This window comes from Mytilus edulis, chromosome 14, assembly GCF_963676685.1.
Source record: "Mytilus edulis chromosome 14, xbMytEdul2.2, whole genome shotgun sequence".
Classification (NCBI taxonomy): Eukaryota; Metazoa; Mollusca; class Bivalvia; order Mytilida; family Mytilidae; genus Mytilus; species Mytilus edulis.
In genome coordinates this window covers 69,282,213-69,298,833 of record NC_092357.1, presented here as the reverse complement: position 1 = coordinate 69,298,833, position 16,621 = coordinate 69,282,213, and the positions used below count along the sequence as shown (strand labels likewise).

The 16,621-nt window shown below is 32.6% G+C and overlaps 2 protein-coding genes across 2 annotated transcripts in view; both read left to right on the top strand.

The window, feature by feature from the left end:
- Positions 1–16,621, top strand: part of LOC139502861 (fibronectin type 3 and ankyrin repeat domains protein 1-like) — a 406,467-nt gene that overhangs the window by 85,147 nt on the left and 304,699 nt on the right. The gene's annotated exons all lie outside the window — the stretch shown is intronic.
- The window catches only part of LOC139504432 (uncharacterized), a 41,708-nt gene that overhangs the window by 7,994 nt on the left and 17,093 nt on the right, over positions 1–16,621 (top strand). Inside the window, exons 4-6 of the mRNA XM_071294517.1 lie at positions 12,005–12,100; positions 14,235–14,298; positions 15,175–15,423. Of these exons, the coding sequence (XP_071150618.1) occupies positions 12,005–12,100; positions 14,235–14,298; positions 15,175–15,423 (409 nt within the window). The remainder of the gene's footprint in view (positions 1–12,004; positions 12,101–14,234; positions 14,299–15,174; positions 15,424–16,621) is intronic.

Sequence of the window (16,621 nt, the reverse complement as noted above, 5' to 3'; positions counted from 1 at the left end):
ATGACCATTTTCATTATATGATGTGCATTTACCTTTATATGATGTGCATTTACCTTTATATGCTGTGCTTTAACCTTTATATGATGTGCACTTGTCATTATATTATGTGCAAACATCATTATATAAGTGCAAACATACTTATATGATGTGCATATATACTTATATGATGTGCAAACATACTTATATGATGTGCAAATATACTTATATGATGTGCAAATTTTCTTATATGATGTGCAAACATTCATATATGATGTGCAAATGTACTTTTATTATGTGCAAAGATCCTTATATGATGTGCAAATATACTTATATGATGTGCAAAGATGCTTATATGATGTGTACATATCATTAGATGATGTGCAGTTTCCCTTATATTACGTGCACACATCTTTATATAATGTGGTTGTGTCATTATATTATGTGCTTGTAATCTTATACGATGTGGTTAGGTTTACTTCATTATATGATGTCGAAACGTCATTATATGATGTGCTTTCATCGTCGTTATGGTCAATGAACATGATTACGATTAGAATGATTACTGTCTACGTCATAACTGATTCCGATCTGCTTCTGTAAACTATTAACCCGGCTCAAATATGTGTTTATCGCTAGCGAAAGTGCAATTTAAAGGGAAAATGAGACAAAGCAATTTAAAAAAATCAACGTTTCAAACATTTCGGTTGAAGATTAAGATCAGTTAATACAGGAGCTAGTTGAAGAAATTCCAGGCTGTAGAGAAAATTATAAAACAAATTTAAGAGCTCTTTAGTTTAGTTTAAACATATTGTATTTGCAAAAGTAGCAAAAGGGATTGGACACAAGTTATAACAATATTAGAGACGTCCTCTTCCATATTTCTTTATAGCTTGCTATTCGGTTTAAGCATAGGCTCCGTGTTGAAGGTCGTACTATGACCTATTATAATTGTGTCCTCTTACAAATTATGACTTGGATGGTGAGTTGTCGCAGTGACTCTCATACCACATCTTTTAATTTCTATTCATTGCAAAAGGCACCATTGAAATCACAGTCATTTTTAAAAATATTTCATAACAATAGCTATAAAATTATATACTGATCAGAGGCATACTATGGCGAGATGGTTTGTTTTATAAAATGTTATTGAATGATATTAATCTGTAAATGGTAAGATGTATAATGTAGTATTGAATATGTACAATGATATTAAATATAGTATATCATATAATCTATGCTACAAAAGGAAGAGACCGATTTCATTGAGCCGCATTTCCTCTAAAACCATACCAAGTCGGAAATATTTGTGATATGACGTTTACATGTAGTGTTTTTTACTTTTAATTTGTCTTTTGAACCAATCTTTTTTCCACAGAAAACGCTAATTATGTGAGAAAATACCCAATTTCGAAAACTGCAAGCTTAGTCGACGTAGTGCCCGCGAAGTGCGAAATTTCTATGTGGGTAATTATAAAAAAGAAAAAGTGGTATCTTTGCTAATGAGATAACTCTCCACACCAGACCAAATGACACAGAAATTAATAACTAAAGGTCACCGTATGGTCTTCAACAATGAGCACATATTTGCATATACAGATTGTTTATTTTCAACTTATTTTAATGGAGATTTTTTTAATTGCTAATAAAATTCATTCTGAAACATGAGTACTAGTATGTCAACAGATTTGGAGTAGCGTCAACGATTTCTGAGATACAAGGGGTTGATTCCTGATGAAGTGTTTTAGATATAATTTTTCGTCCGATTAGATCGGATTTTCCCCACTGTGGTACTTATGTTGATCTTGTTCGGTAATGGCAACAGACTTTACGTAGGCGATACAGTTATTGAGTTAAAAGGGGGGGGGGGAAACACTGAAAATCACACTTTGCCACACTTTTTCCAATTTAGGGTATTTAATATTTTTATTTTCCAACCGAGATGAATTTGGTGACGCCCGTCTTTTGCATTTTGTTCCTCTTTTTCGTCTCTTTAAAAAAATAAAATAAAAAGCATTAACCTTGTCATTACTGTGTCCACCTTATTACTGTGTCATCACTCTTTGTTTCAACACTTTCCCACTCGCTGGCATCTCCGTGTATCATCGGTACAGCGGATATAGATACTAACCAAGGGGTCGTGATCGATTTTTCTTCTGACACGGTACGAAAATCTTTGTTTTGTTTACATTATATCAATGTGTACTCTTATCTAAACATATTTGTTGTTTTAAGAAATGATTTTGTCGTAGGTTGGTGATTAGAGAAGTCTCACTATTTGCCCCAAAACATGTGCAAATACTTGTCAAAGAAATTGGCGCTCGTCTCATCCGATATGATTCTATATTCATTGCAACTCTTTTTCTGATAGAAGGCCACTGTTTGTGCTTAATAAGTATAGCTGTTTTAATAATTGGCATTGAAATATTTTATACATATGTTATTTTTCAAAATTTTATTCCGACAAGAAGCGTTGTGTAGAGCTGACCACATAAATCCTTCTGTACGGTACATAGTTAAATGTATGTACGGTATATAGTTTTTCACGCTTCGAAGAACCTATAAAGCTATATCCGCTGTACCGATGATACACGGTGGTATAATTATAATTCGGAATACTTTGCTTGCTTGTGACAATGGTGTTAGACAAGAAGAAAACTGATCACCTTTCCTATTTTATTTACTTTTGATTGACTAAAATAATTTCTCAGTGACTAAAAATATTACAGGACTTAACAGAAGTATACCAGAAGATCTGGAAAGAGAATAAGAAATATATCTTAAGAGATTTGTTATATTGTTTGCAGATGACACGGTGTTGTTGGCTTAAACAGCACAGGACCTGCAGACTCAACTCAATGCTTTCCATTTTTGTAAGGCTTGGAACTTGAAAGTAAAGTTGACAAAATTAAAGTCTTAATGTGTTTTTTTGGACGGAAGCCAAAAATTCTCCGATTTTCTTACAATGATACTCACATTGAGATAATGAAACAATTTGGGAATTGTTGTTACTAAAACGGGAAATTTTAATATGACAGAAAACATTTATCCGATAAGGCCTTAAGCCATGTACGCAAACTTGAAAACAGGAAGGATGTATAAGATTTCTGTAAAATGTCAACTTCAGCTTGTTCGTTTATAAAAAAATATATAAACACGTGCGTTTGTCCTCCAGCTGGCTTAGTAATTTTGAAACCTCTCTTTCTTGATTTGTATATACTGTAAATAGTAATCATTTTTATCTCCGTATACTGATGTCATACATTGACTTTGTGAGACTAGATATATAGATTTAGAGGCCATACGTTTACCGGTATGGATGATTGATTGACTGTTATTTAGCGCCCCTTTCAACACTTTTATGCTATTTCGTGGCAGTGAGTTTAAATTGGTGGAGAAAGCCGAAGTGCCCGGAGAGACCCCCTGACCTTCGTTTGGAAAACAGACAATTCTGGTCAATTAAGATTGGAGTCGAGCTAACCTGCCACGTGCGGGATTTGAAATGCTAGTGATACAGCAGTTCGACTACTTATAAAAAAGAAGATGTGGCATGATTGCCAATGAGACAACTATCCACAAAAGACCAAAATGACACAGACATTAACAACGTTAGGTCACTGTAGCACCTTCAGCAGTGAGCAAAGACCATACCGCATTAAGCTATAAAAGGCCCCGATAAGACAATGTAAAACAATTCAAGCGAGAAAACTAACGGCCTTATAATTATTTATGTAAAAAAAAATAAACGAAACACAAATATGTAACACATAAACAAACGACAACCACTGAATTACAGGCTCCTGACTTGGGACAGGCACATACACAAATAATGTGACGGGATTAAACATGTTAGCGGGATCCCAACCCTCCCCATACATGGGACAGTGGTATCACAGTACAACATAAGAACGAACTATAAAAATCAGTTGAAAAAGGCTTAACTCATCAGATGGACAAAAATACAAGTGGACGTGGCCGGGTATACATCCCGACACAAAAAGACATGCTAATGAGACAACTCTTCACAAGAGGTCTTTACACAGAAATTAACAACTATAGGTAACCGTACGGCCTTCAACCATGATCAAAGCTCATACCGCATATTCAGCTATAAAAAGGCCCCGAAATAATAATGTAACCACTTGACCACCGAACGCCAATCACTTTCACCCGAAATGGATTAAAAGAGATATGGAATGAACCTGAACTCGGTGCATTACATTTACGTACAGCTTTTTATCTTGTTTTTTGCATATAATTCACAGTTTCAACTATAGATGATTATGGGTGGATTCTTGAGGTCCAGTGGCAAATTGATATATGCATATTCGTACAAGAATATGTTAATATGATATGAATATTAACCCTGTTTTGTACTAGACCGACACTCTGAGCCGGTTTTTTTAACATGCTAGTTCAAAAGGAAGACATTTATGTCACCTTACGCGGACACATTTTTCTGATTCCGAGCCGACCAGCTTTTGCTCTTAATCCTTATTCCCGCGTGTTTAGCGGAGAAGCAGCATGTTGATATGAATTTTAAAGTCTTTGGTTTTGACTCGGCCGGGGTTCGAACCCACGACCTCCCTCACTCAAGGCGAACATGCTACGACGAAAGTACCACCACTAAACATGCAGTAACCTGCACTATAAAAGGTTTCGTGGGAAGCCGCTCATATTCTAGTATACACCTCTAGACTCAATTAAACAGGGCTGACGTACCGACCATTGATATTTTTATGTGAATTGGGGGGGGAAGCGAAATAGTTTGTTTCCATTTAAAATGATGAAAAAATAAAACAATGATGTAACTTTAAAAAAAAACACAAATAAACTGGTTTTTTTTTAATTAATTTTGAACAAGGAAATACACGTGCTCCTTCCTTCACACTAGAGTCGATGTCTTACACATTTATTTATTAATATATAATGTACAGATCATCTGTTTAAGCTTTGGATACAAGGATCTGACAACACGTCGTTTTACTTTCTGTCCATATAAATTACATCAGCCAATGAAATTTCAGATTTCAAATTTTTGAAGGTGTGTGACGTTGCGCACGATATTGGTGTCACTTTGGAAATATGGATTAGAAGGCGGGTTATTCAAAATAAATCTCTTATCATATACAATAAATAGCCATGTTATGCATATCACTCGAAAGGAAATCAACCATAGAAATCAATAACATAGATGATTTTGAGCTTCGGATATTTTTTAAAGAAAAACTTTGCTCATTTCGATGCCTATAACGTCATTTTAAGGGTGTCCCGCTGTTACAATTTTGTGTTATGTGCGTCTTTGAAAGCCCAGTGCGGATTCATTAGTAAGTAGAATGGTTTAAAATTTTACAAATGTATTGTTGACATTATACGTTATATGAAGTAATAGACGTTTTTAACTATAAGGGAAGGAAGATTGTCAGAAGAGTTGAAATAAAAAAGTGAAAAAATGTCCCAATTAGCTGCTCAACCCGTAAAAAAACTTTCTGTCTTCATTTTCATAAGATATAACGGTCGAAAATGGATTTTAATAATATCATAAAATTATACATGTCCCGAAGAAGCTATCTGAAGTCATCAATATGTAACTGCGGTCTTATTTTAAAAACATCGTCATTTTTCCCGTGTCCAATAAAATCTCCCGATGGACAAAATAACACAAAGAATAATTAAGAGGCTTTTTATCAAACGAAATTCTACTTTATCTCAAATTTTTAACACCTGTTAACTGATATGAATGGAAAATACATATAATTTCCTTTAAAATGATATGATATAAACTTTTATTTGAGTTGCAGGTAGAAAATCCAAAACGATCTAAGATGTCCAATGAAATGTCCCCGTAATCGTAATTTAACGTTCGCGTTATCATAACGTTAAACTGTATACGAATTTTCTTGCATATTTATGATAACATAATTTCATGAAATAGTCTGATCTATATAAAATAAAGTTCTCGTTTAATATGCATAAAAATACAGATCTGCACTAATTCATGCATATAAGATGTCGAAATATTTAACTCAGATATTTCATAAAGACAATGCCCAGGAGGTATAACAAAGAGAGCATAACTTACTAATGACCACACTCCCACTTTATAAAAGCAAGATACATTGAAAAAGAATATGCGATCAAAAGTGAGATCGTCTTAATTATCCTCCTAAGCCAGATAGTAGCTGTAGTACATAGCGTTGCTATCAAAAGATGGAAGCTATATCGCATCAATGAAAATTCTGAAAAAAATTTATGAAAAAGTATACCTTAGTCGTGAACATTTCAGTAAAACGTGCAATCATTTTTTTTGTGTTGCATCGACTCATTTAACCAAAAGTTTTATCAGAGAAATACTTGTATGTCATAAACATTGCAGTATAGCTAACGATATTTTTTTTGAACTACTGTGAGTAGAACAATTCCTAGTCATCTACCTAGCAATATGTGTATGAAAAATAAGGTTATTACATTAAGAAGTAGTACTAGTGTGGCAGAATTGCCTGGTACATAGGCATGTGACGAAACTAGTATATTGAAATTGAAACTTTTCTTTTACCATAATTTGAGAAAGAACGAAAGAGAGAGAGTGAGAGAGTAGTTGTCCGACATATATAATGGATGGCACACAAACATGTAGCAGCTAGCTCCAAGGTATTAATTTACAGACACTCTCAACTCATTCTAGAAAAAAAAATCAACCAATCAATCTGCGGTGTAAAGTAGATCTTTTTTATCTTCGCAGAACGCCACAAAACATAGCTTGAATATTAATTTTTACATCACGATGACCATGAGGGCATTCCGATGTATTGTTTCCAGAGAGATTTGACTTTCGTTTTTGACTGGTACCCGATTGTATAAATACGCGGATATCATCGAGTAAAAAATAGCATTTTTATCGCTTGTTATAAATTCACTTTTTCATTGAATACTCATAAGAACAGAAATTGATAATACGAAAATATTATGTCATTAGAAATATTTATATGCAATAAAATATATGAACGCATACAGAAAAATTGTGTTAACGCATGCGGAAGAATATCACAAGAAAGTTTTGTGGGAAAATATGAATATCTACTCAAATCCAATCTATTGGAAAAATCGAATTGTTATAGAAAACTGTCCTCCATGCACTTGTACTGCACTTTTATTAGAATCGTAGAATAGGATGATATAAAATTGGATGAAAATTATATATACATGTAACTGCTCTATACAATTATTTATATACTATATTACAACAAACCAGCTGAGTATACGTTTTTGTATCACCACAATATTATAGATATTAAAGCAGTGAAGTTGAATTCCTTGTCATTTATTCATCATCCACACACGAACTTGTCTCAGAAAAAATATATCTCTGTACATAAACCTCAGTTTTCCGGTATAGAAATGTGATCTTTTTCTGAGACAAGTGCTTGTGACCATCCACAAGAACTGCGGTCATCCGAGGTTCAGTACTTCAGTACTTTAATTATACTTTTAAAACAATGTAAAAACGAAACCGAAAACATAAAAATAATCAGATGAATGTCAAACAAGATTTAGTGTAAACCGATACTGAGTTATATGTTGAAAATGGAAGCGCTGAACTAAAAATATTGTATAGTATAAAAAATGCATGAAATGCATTCCTGGTCCATAGTTTTTCGCTTGAGAAAACCCGGATCTATGTTAACATGCACAAATAGCAGTTACTTAAAATATCACATCTATTAAAAAAAAATGTATTATTCAAAATCGTATTTCGACCTGCTGGTAATCTATGAGGTACGTATTGGTCTTTTCCATACTTTGCAAAACTCTATAATTTCAATCATTTTAAAAAAAGTATTGGTTGACGACCTTATTTAAAGCTTGAGTTTGTGAAAAAATATCAGCTTGTAAAAATATGTTTCCCAAAGCAAAAACAAAACAATACAGAATCACGGTTATCATTTTCAAAATAAAGTAGAAGATGCGGCCGTATAAGACCAATTAATAATTTGTTTATGCAAACAACAATGAGCAAATCCATTACCTTATAGTCATCTCTTAAAAGCCTCGAAATGACAAATGTAAATCAATTCAAACGAGAAAACTAACGGCCCTATTTATGTACAAAATGTGTAAATACCTACATCACATGAATTTTCTTAATTATTTGCCTGGTAAAACAATCCTGATTTTAAGAAATATAATCAATGAAAACATTTTCTTTTAAAAAATGACCTACCTAATTAGACTATTTACCGGATTTGTAATCATATGAGCAACACGACGGGTGCCGCATGTGGAGCAGGATCTGCTTACCCTTCCGGAGCACATGAGATCACCCCTAGTTTTTGGTGGGGTTCGTGTTGTTTATTCTTTAGTTTTCTATGTTGTGTCACGTGTACTATTGTTTTTCTGTTTGTCTTTTTCATTTTTAGCCATGGCGTTGTCAGTTTGTTTTGGATTTATGAGTTTGACTGTCCCTTTGGTATCTTTCGTCCTTCTTTTAAAAAATATAATTTAGACCCCGACCAACTTTAAATCATTGAAAGTTGACAACGGTAGCATAAGAGCGAGTATTTCTTTTTCAAACATGATGATGCACATTTTATAAAGTTTTTTGTTCGAGATTTTTGAAATAATGATAGGTTTAACATTTTCTATAGAATCGGGATTGATGTTGAGATTGTGGACTTACTTATACTTTAAAATTAATAATATGAATTATAATCTAATTATAAGTCACTGTTTAAGAAAAATTAAATAAAACCAAGTACTGGGACTTTTATATTAACGTTAGTATAATAGTCCCAGGATTAAAGTGTTGATACAATAAGTAGATTATGAAAAGAAAAATAGCTTGCAATATACTACCTACATCTTTCACATAATCAAAGACAAATCAAGAATAATTTGAATATAAACGTAAATTGAGGGAGCGAAATTACCAAATTACAACAAACATATATATAAACATGTAATTAGGGAAAAGAGACAGAAACAAGAAACGAAATATTTACAATTTCACTAACAGAGATAGGAGACGTCTTCTGGCAGAAAGAACATTGCTTAACTTTTAAGAAATAGAAGAAAATTATTGTTGAAGGCCGTACAGTGACCTATAGTTGTTAATTTCTGTGTCATTTTAATCGCTTGTGGAAATTGGCAATCATACCACATCTTCTTTTTATATATTTAAATCATTTTACAAGACATCAAATTGTCATTTTGTGTTATTGTTGCAGACAATTCTTATCAAAAATTAAAAACTGTTCATGTATATAAAATTTTGTTTTAATTCAATGGAATTTCGCATTTGCACCGGCTTGAAAAAATAAAACCATATAAAGAAGCAACTTCGAACATCTCTTTACTTTAAGCGGCACTTTCACATGAGTAGAATATAAGGTCAACGTTTGAAACTTTCCGTGGAACAACGCTGTCAAAATCGTTGTTTTATTGGGAACGTCGTGTAACGCTAAGTGGCACCAATACCGTGCGTAACGTCTGTATCAATCCGACAAAACCAAGGAATTTAGCGTTTTTAGATCGAAGTAAGCAAAGCTTAAACGCACAATATCTGTAATCTGGTGTCTAAATGCTGCATTTATTTATTTTTTACTGAGATCTGTTGTTCTCTTACAGATAGAGAGTGATGTTTTGAATTTTTCAAAGTGAAGATTTACGGCAGCGGCTTTTAATATTTTGCGTTTATCCTGGAAACATAATAGATTTTAAAAAACAAATAGTGCACAGCAGTGTGTCTGAATTATACTCTATAGCAACGATTCTTTTCGGGCAATTTTGGCTCTTCAGAGATTTGTTGTTTTATTAGCTATATATATTATCTTGATAACTAATAATAGAGAAACCTTTTCTTGCAAGGAATAGGCAAGAACATATATAATCAAAGTACTGAAAGTTGTTTGCGACTTCAGGGAACTTAGTTTGGATTTGCCGTTTATGGTTTCATTACTATTTACCACACCTTCATTCAATAATAGCATCAGATGAAAAGTTATCTGCTAGAAGAAATTGTTGAAACTAAATTTTCAGGTTTTAACAATTTAGGTGAGCGGAACGAGGCGTAAAGATTGATGCTTAAGGTTGACGAAGAATTCGCCATAACATTATACCGCGGCAAATTTATAATTATATAAAATTGAATGACACTTTTCCATTCCAAAAATAACAAAATGAAAGGCCCCCTGTATTTCTTCCTATCCCCTCTTTTTTTTGGTTACAAATGACCGGTTCCTAATATGAGCCATTACTCTATCAGAGTCCGATTTTTTTCCAATTGTTTGTGTCTATCTTGAGAATATATAAAGAGAAACTCGAACAACTAAAATGATCAGCAAGGCAATATTTACATAAATGAAAAAATAAAATTCGTGTATTTTATAGAAAAAATGCAAACGTTAGGTATACCGAAATTGACAAATATAATGCCTTCCCTCGTTAAAACGATCATAGACCTTGACATAAAAGAATTATTTCTTAAATTTGATAACCTTAACCGTATTGTAGACTCCGTATGCTTATTATTTATGACCCCACCGTCGTTACTCCGCAGAAGCAGATCGGAATCAGTTATGACGTAGACAGTAATCATTCTATTCGTAATCATGTCCATTGACCTTAACGACGATGAAAGCACATCATATAATGACGTTTCGACATCATATAATGAAGTAAATAAAACCACATAATATAACATTACAAGCACATAATATAATGACACAAACACATCATATAATGATGTTTGCACATCATATCATGATGTTTGCACATCATATAATGATTTTTGCACATCATATAATGATGTTTGCACATCATATAATGATATTTGTACATCATATAAGGATGTTTGCACATCATATAAGGATATTTGCACATCATATAAAGATGTTTGTACATCATATGATGACAAGTGCACATCATATAAAGGTAAATGCACATCATATAAAGGTAAATGCACAATATATAATGAGACATGGGCATAATAAGACAGTTTTGGCGTTCCATAAACCAACCAAAAGACGATGATAATTGTAAAGACAACAATTTAGTCATTGATTAAACACATAGCAACTATCAGACATTACAAGCTATCAACAAATGGAACAGTCTTATTCTGAAGATACAACGAACAACTTAAAGTTCACAAAGAAAACATGACATTCTTTATAAATTTATACCAACCAACCACTAACCAGATACTAACGACATTCAACGGGTACTTCATGCAGCCATCCACCAATCAGAAGACACAAACCTCAACAATCAAACACAATAGATTTGACCTCGCCGATCAATCATATATTAGTATTTTTATAAAACACAATTATTAGCTATCAATTGTTAATAATTCTAAACATTAAAGATGAATACACACCGAAGCATGCATAAACATATAGCTATAACAGTATAATCAATCAAATACATCCTCGAAATCAAATAATACTCTGATACATTGGTCGATGTTCTAGAATTGTTAGTTTCAACATATTTATGTATAGTGGATCGTGAAACAAGTTAATCAAACTGATAATAATTCCTTTCGAATTTGCGGGTGTAAATGATGCCTTGTAGAGGCATTAGCCCGATTTTTTTTAATTTTGATGTTTTTTACTTGAAACATATAGGCCCTTTCTTAACATGGGTCAACCATGTATCGTCCGCTTTCGATAGTCTATCATCGTTTCTCAAGACCATACTCGCAAATGGTTTCAAGGGAAGGCCGAAAATTCATTCCCTCAATTTTCTTCCAAGAACGGGGATCGATCCAGGAAACTTTGTGTTAGTAGTCCGATGCGCTCACCGCTAAAAAAATATCTTGAAATAAGACTTGAACCTCATACACTTAGTTTGCTGAAGAAAAAATGTATTGAATAAATTCTGATCAGGAAATTATCCTTATAGATGAAAAAAAATGTATTACCAAACAATTTACAAAATTTAATGCTTTTTGTATTTTGCTTGAAAGTTGTTGTAAAAACGGAATTATTTTAGTTGATAGAAACAGGTTCAAGATTTGTTTTTTTAGGGTTCCACTCCATATATTCTGGCTGCAGATGAAGACAGCTACAACTATTCATCTAAGCATAAAAAAGGAAAGAAAGAAGTAATGGATTTCCTCAAGGTACATGTTCTGTCTTATCATATTGTATAAAATAATCAAAAATAATACAGTATAGGTTTACACTAATCTTTATGAACAGCAAAATTTAGAAAATATCTGAAAATTTCCAATATTTTACAGACAAACATGACAAACGAAACGATTTTTTTCTTTGTTTAAATACAGTTTGAAATTTACTTGTGTATGCCCCGCTGCGGCTTATTGGGCGTACACTGTTACCTTAATTTGTCTAAATGTCTATCCGAACGTTCGTCCCAATATTAGTTTCCATTCTCTTACTTGACTTTGCCTCTATCAAATGGTACGAAGTCTATACAAGCTCAGTAGTAAAGTATTTCGGTACTGACATGGTTCATAACAAACCCTTTCTAAAATTGTCCGTTCATAAATTTGAATTTATAAAGAAACTAATGTTTTAACTCCCTCGTGCAAAGTTGACCTTAGATAGAATTGGTTCTGTTTAGGTCTTTTTTCACATACCTCTTCAACTGTTTCGGTACTTGTACATCATCGGCTTTCAAAGTATTTGGCTTTGAACGTTCCTGATGAAATAAAATCAAGAAAACTAGAAAAGCGCTTCGGACGCATATAATTATTAAACGTGTTGTTTTTAATATTTGACACACGGTGCTTTTTCCACAAAACACAGATCAAGGTCAAATTTGGGTAGCATCAATATTACAGTTATCTAGTTACGGGGTATGTGTTCCGTAAACAAATGTTTGAATCCAAATTTCTTGAAATATAGTTTTAACGTTCGAGTTGAAAAAGTGAAAAAGAATACTTTGTTTAAAAAAAACATATAGTGTTTGGCATTACAAACAAAGCTTGTTTCCGATAAATCTGAAACATAAGGATATCTAGTATACAACTACGGACTAACGTGTATTAAACTATTGATTAATAAAACATTTTGGAAGATGTTATATTGATACTGTCTATGTTTATATGAATAATATGTTCCAATAAGAAGTCTAAGGTTAGGCATTATGAGGCAGACAAAACTGGATATGATAAGACGTATTTTGTTTTGTTTTGGTCTTAAATGTGCTAACTCACAGAGCAAACGATACTATGAGACATATTTTTGATGTATGGGATAAATAACTACGCATAAAGATATCTGGCCACGCCTTAATTTGTATGTCGAAGTCCCTTGTCAAGGGGCTGTAATTCACTGCTTGTCATAAGTCGCTGTCTGTAATACTTGTTTTTAATGTCATTTTTGTGACGTATACGCATGTGGTCAGGTGCAAACTAGTCAAGATACACATATATATGTTTCTTCTATAATATTTTTTTAATTAATAAATATGATTAGAAAAAGCACAGTTCAGGACAATGGTAGGCTGGTGGAGTTTTCAAACATTGTTGGACTGACTGGAATATTTTTTTCTGTCTCTAAAGAAACAGCATTAAAAAATGTCGTTCGCAATGAATAAGGAGTAAATCATAAAAAAAAAAACGTTGATGACGTTACGGTCATGTGACAAACTTATGTTCATGAGATGATAAACAAAATTATATTATCCAATCAGAAGACCAGTTATATTAAACATTACGTAGAGAACAGAGTGGGTTTACCAGTGCCATCTTCATTCTTTTAGGACACTTCTCGCTTTTAGTCACTTTAAGTGACAGTAGTGTGAAATAATACTATAAGATTTTAAAGCAACAACTATTTTAATACTAACAAGTTTATGGTTATTTTTTTCTGGCACTCTTAACTCAAGCGTTCTACCAACAGATCCAGTTTTTAACAAAATAGTATTTCACTTCATTGACTGAAATGTGATTATAATGGCCTAAAGTAAACGTTTTACCCGTTCTTTGCATTGTGTATTTCATATTTCTCTCCAACTCGCTTATCAAAAGTTTTTTTATTTTTGTTTACTTTGCTTTGTCCTCCATTAAAATATTATTACAAATTAAGTACGAGAGATCCGAGCTGAAATCTGAATTTTTACGGTATAAAACAGAGACAAAAAAAATCAAGAATCATTTACCCAAAATCATTCTGTGCAGATTATATATTCCATTAAATCCCCTTAGTTACAGATTTTGGCTCTTATAGTCTCCAGTCAATGTGTATTTTCCTATTTATAACCATAATATATCGTCTGCTATGTTGTAGACTGTCATGGCAAAGGAAGAACAAGAAGTGGCCACAAAAGTCTTCCATCAGAAAATTATCAAAGGTAAATTTGTATATGATCTCATTTCATGTGTGGAATAAATCTGTGAGACGGCATCAACAGATTTGAGATAAAAGCAAATGTGATTTTAAAGTTACAAGAAAATGAGAATTTTATATGATCAACTCATACATGCGGTATATATTAGGGAAGGCAAAGAGTACACGAGTACTCACTAGGAAGATCGATAACTCCTAGAATTTTTAGTACTTGTTAGTACTCATATACCTGTTAGCCTTTAATAAATCTGGAGATATTTCTCCTCACATTACCACTCACTTTAGTTCCCTTTGAAATACCCCCTCAGTAAGGCTAGTTTTAATACCGTTAAACAACATAGATTGGTTTATCCTGAGACTCCTCTGTGTTGTACTAGATTTGTTTGTATTTTAACTGTGTAAGGGATTTCTATTTGGCTGTCAATTCCTGTTTTTCTTAACATCGTCCAGAATGTGTACTTTTTTGACATTGGATTTTAAGCAGCTACCTATCCTTCAACATAATCTCTTTGATTTTAATTTTATTTACTGTACCCATAACTGAGTAAGCTAGTATTTTGTGATAAGGTTCTATACTTCTGTATTGTGCAAGCACTTTTCAGTAAATCTAGACAATAACTTCCTGCTTAATTCCTGTCATTTGATGTAAAACTTTATAATGTTGAATTGTACTACGTACAGCTCTAATGATACTTTTTAAATTTATAAATCAGTGTTAGCTTGTGATATTTCTAAAATGTACAACGATCTAAACATATATGATTGATAACACCCTGTGTATCTTCTTGTTTATATTGCTTGTATTTGTGTCAGCAAGAGAACAATAAAAAATGATCTTTGAATTTCATATCTTACATTTTTTTCGGTTTTATACATTTAGGACCCAACAAAGAAATACAGATATTTTCTGATATGGAATTTCAAGGTCTGTTAAGCAGCGGATCATACAAATGTTACTGGAACCGTGTTTTTCTTACCGGTCCATTTGGTGTTGGCAAGACATGCTTAGCCAAAATTCTAGTGGGAGATGAGGCTCCAGAGCATCGAGAGTCAACAGATGGTATATGGATTTACCTCGGCAGAGCTGGAATGAATATAAAGGAACGTTGTTGGATTTTCTTGGAAAAGGGTAAGTAAATTTTCAGACTATAAACTATAGAAATTGACTGAGGATATGCATCTCAGAGTAATTGGTTTAATTTTGAGTAGGGAATTGAACCAAGATTTCAGGTCAAAGTTCGATTTATAATGTGAGGTGAAAATGTATCTCGAGTTACACTTTGAACTTAACTTAATTATTTGTTTCATTCGTTGGTTTCCGTCTATTATATTGTCTTTACTTACTCTTTTGACCTTTGGTGGTAAAAAGTAAAATCACAAAAATACTGAACTTAGAGGAATATCAATTGGGAAAGTCCATAATCACATGGCAAAATCAAATAACAAAACGCATCAAAAACGAATGGACAAGAACTGTCATATTCCTGACTTGGTACAGGCATTTTCAAATGTAGAAAATGGTGGATTAAACCTGGTTCTATAGCGCTAACCCTCTCACTTTTGTAATGACAGTCTCATCAATTTCCGATATTTTTACATTGATGCGTTAAATAAACAGACACAATAAATATAATAGTCAAAATATGGGTACATCAGTCATCATCGTTTAACAATTTTAAAAGGAACAATTTAACAGAACACAAAAACATCTACTATCTACGAACACATTTATTGAGTGTCTGACGTCAGAAAATTTTATACGTCACATAAATTTGTCGTTCAATGTGCGTACAAACAATTTTAAAATTTTCCTGGGAATGTTAGCATACAGGGTTAAAAAATCAAAAGTATGTAAGAATAAATTTAAGAAATAGACCGAGATTTAAACTAGTCCAAAAGTTATATATAGAATTTATAAGACTCCAAAAATAGTTAATACCACTACGCGATTGAATGATTTTGACGTTTGTGGTTCAACGTATATTGTAATTCATAATAGAAATATATCAGAATGACATATAATAGAACAATATCATACTGACGGGATCTTTTAAAGTACAGAGTCACGTTATAAGAACAAAAGAAATACAAAAAGTCGCAAATACAAAACAAACCACAAAAAAATGAAAGCCAATACAAACACATTGACGAGATGTATAAGTACCGAGCCACGTGAAACGGATATCACATGAAACCATTTAACAGTAAAAGTAATATTAATAATAGAACAAAGACAAATGAAAGAACTATAAAACACGTTGTTAAGATGATAAACAACATCAGTACGAAGAATCTATACATCAAGACCATCGTGTATTATTTGAGAA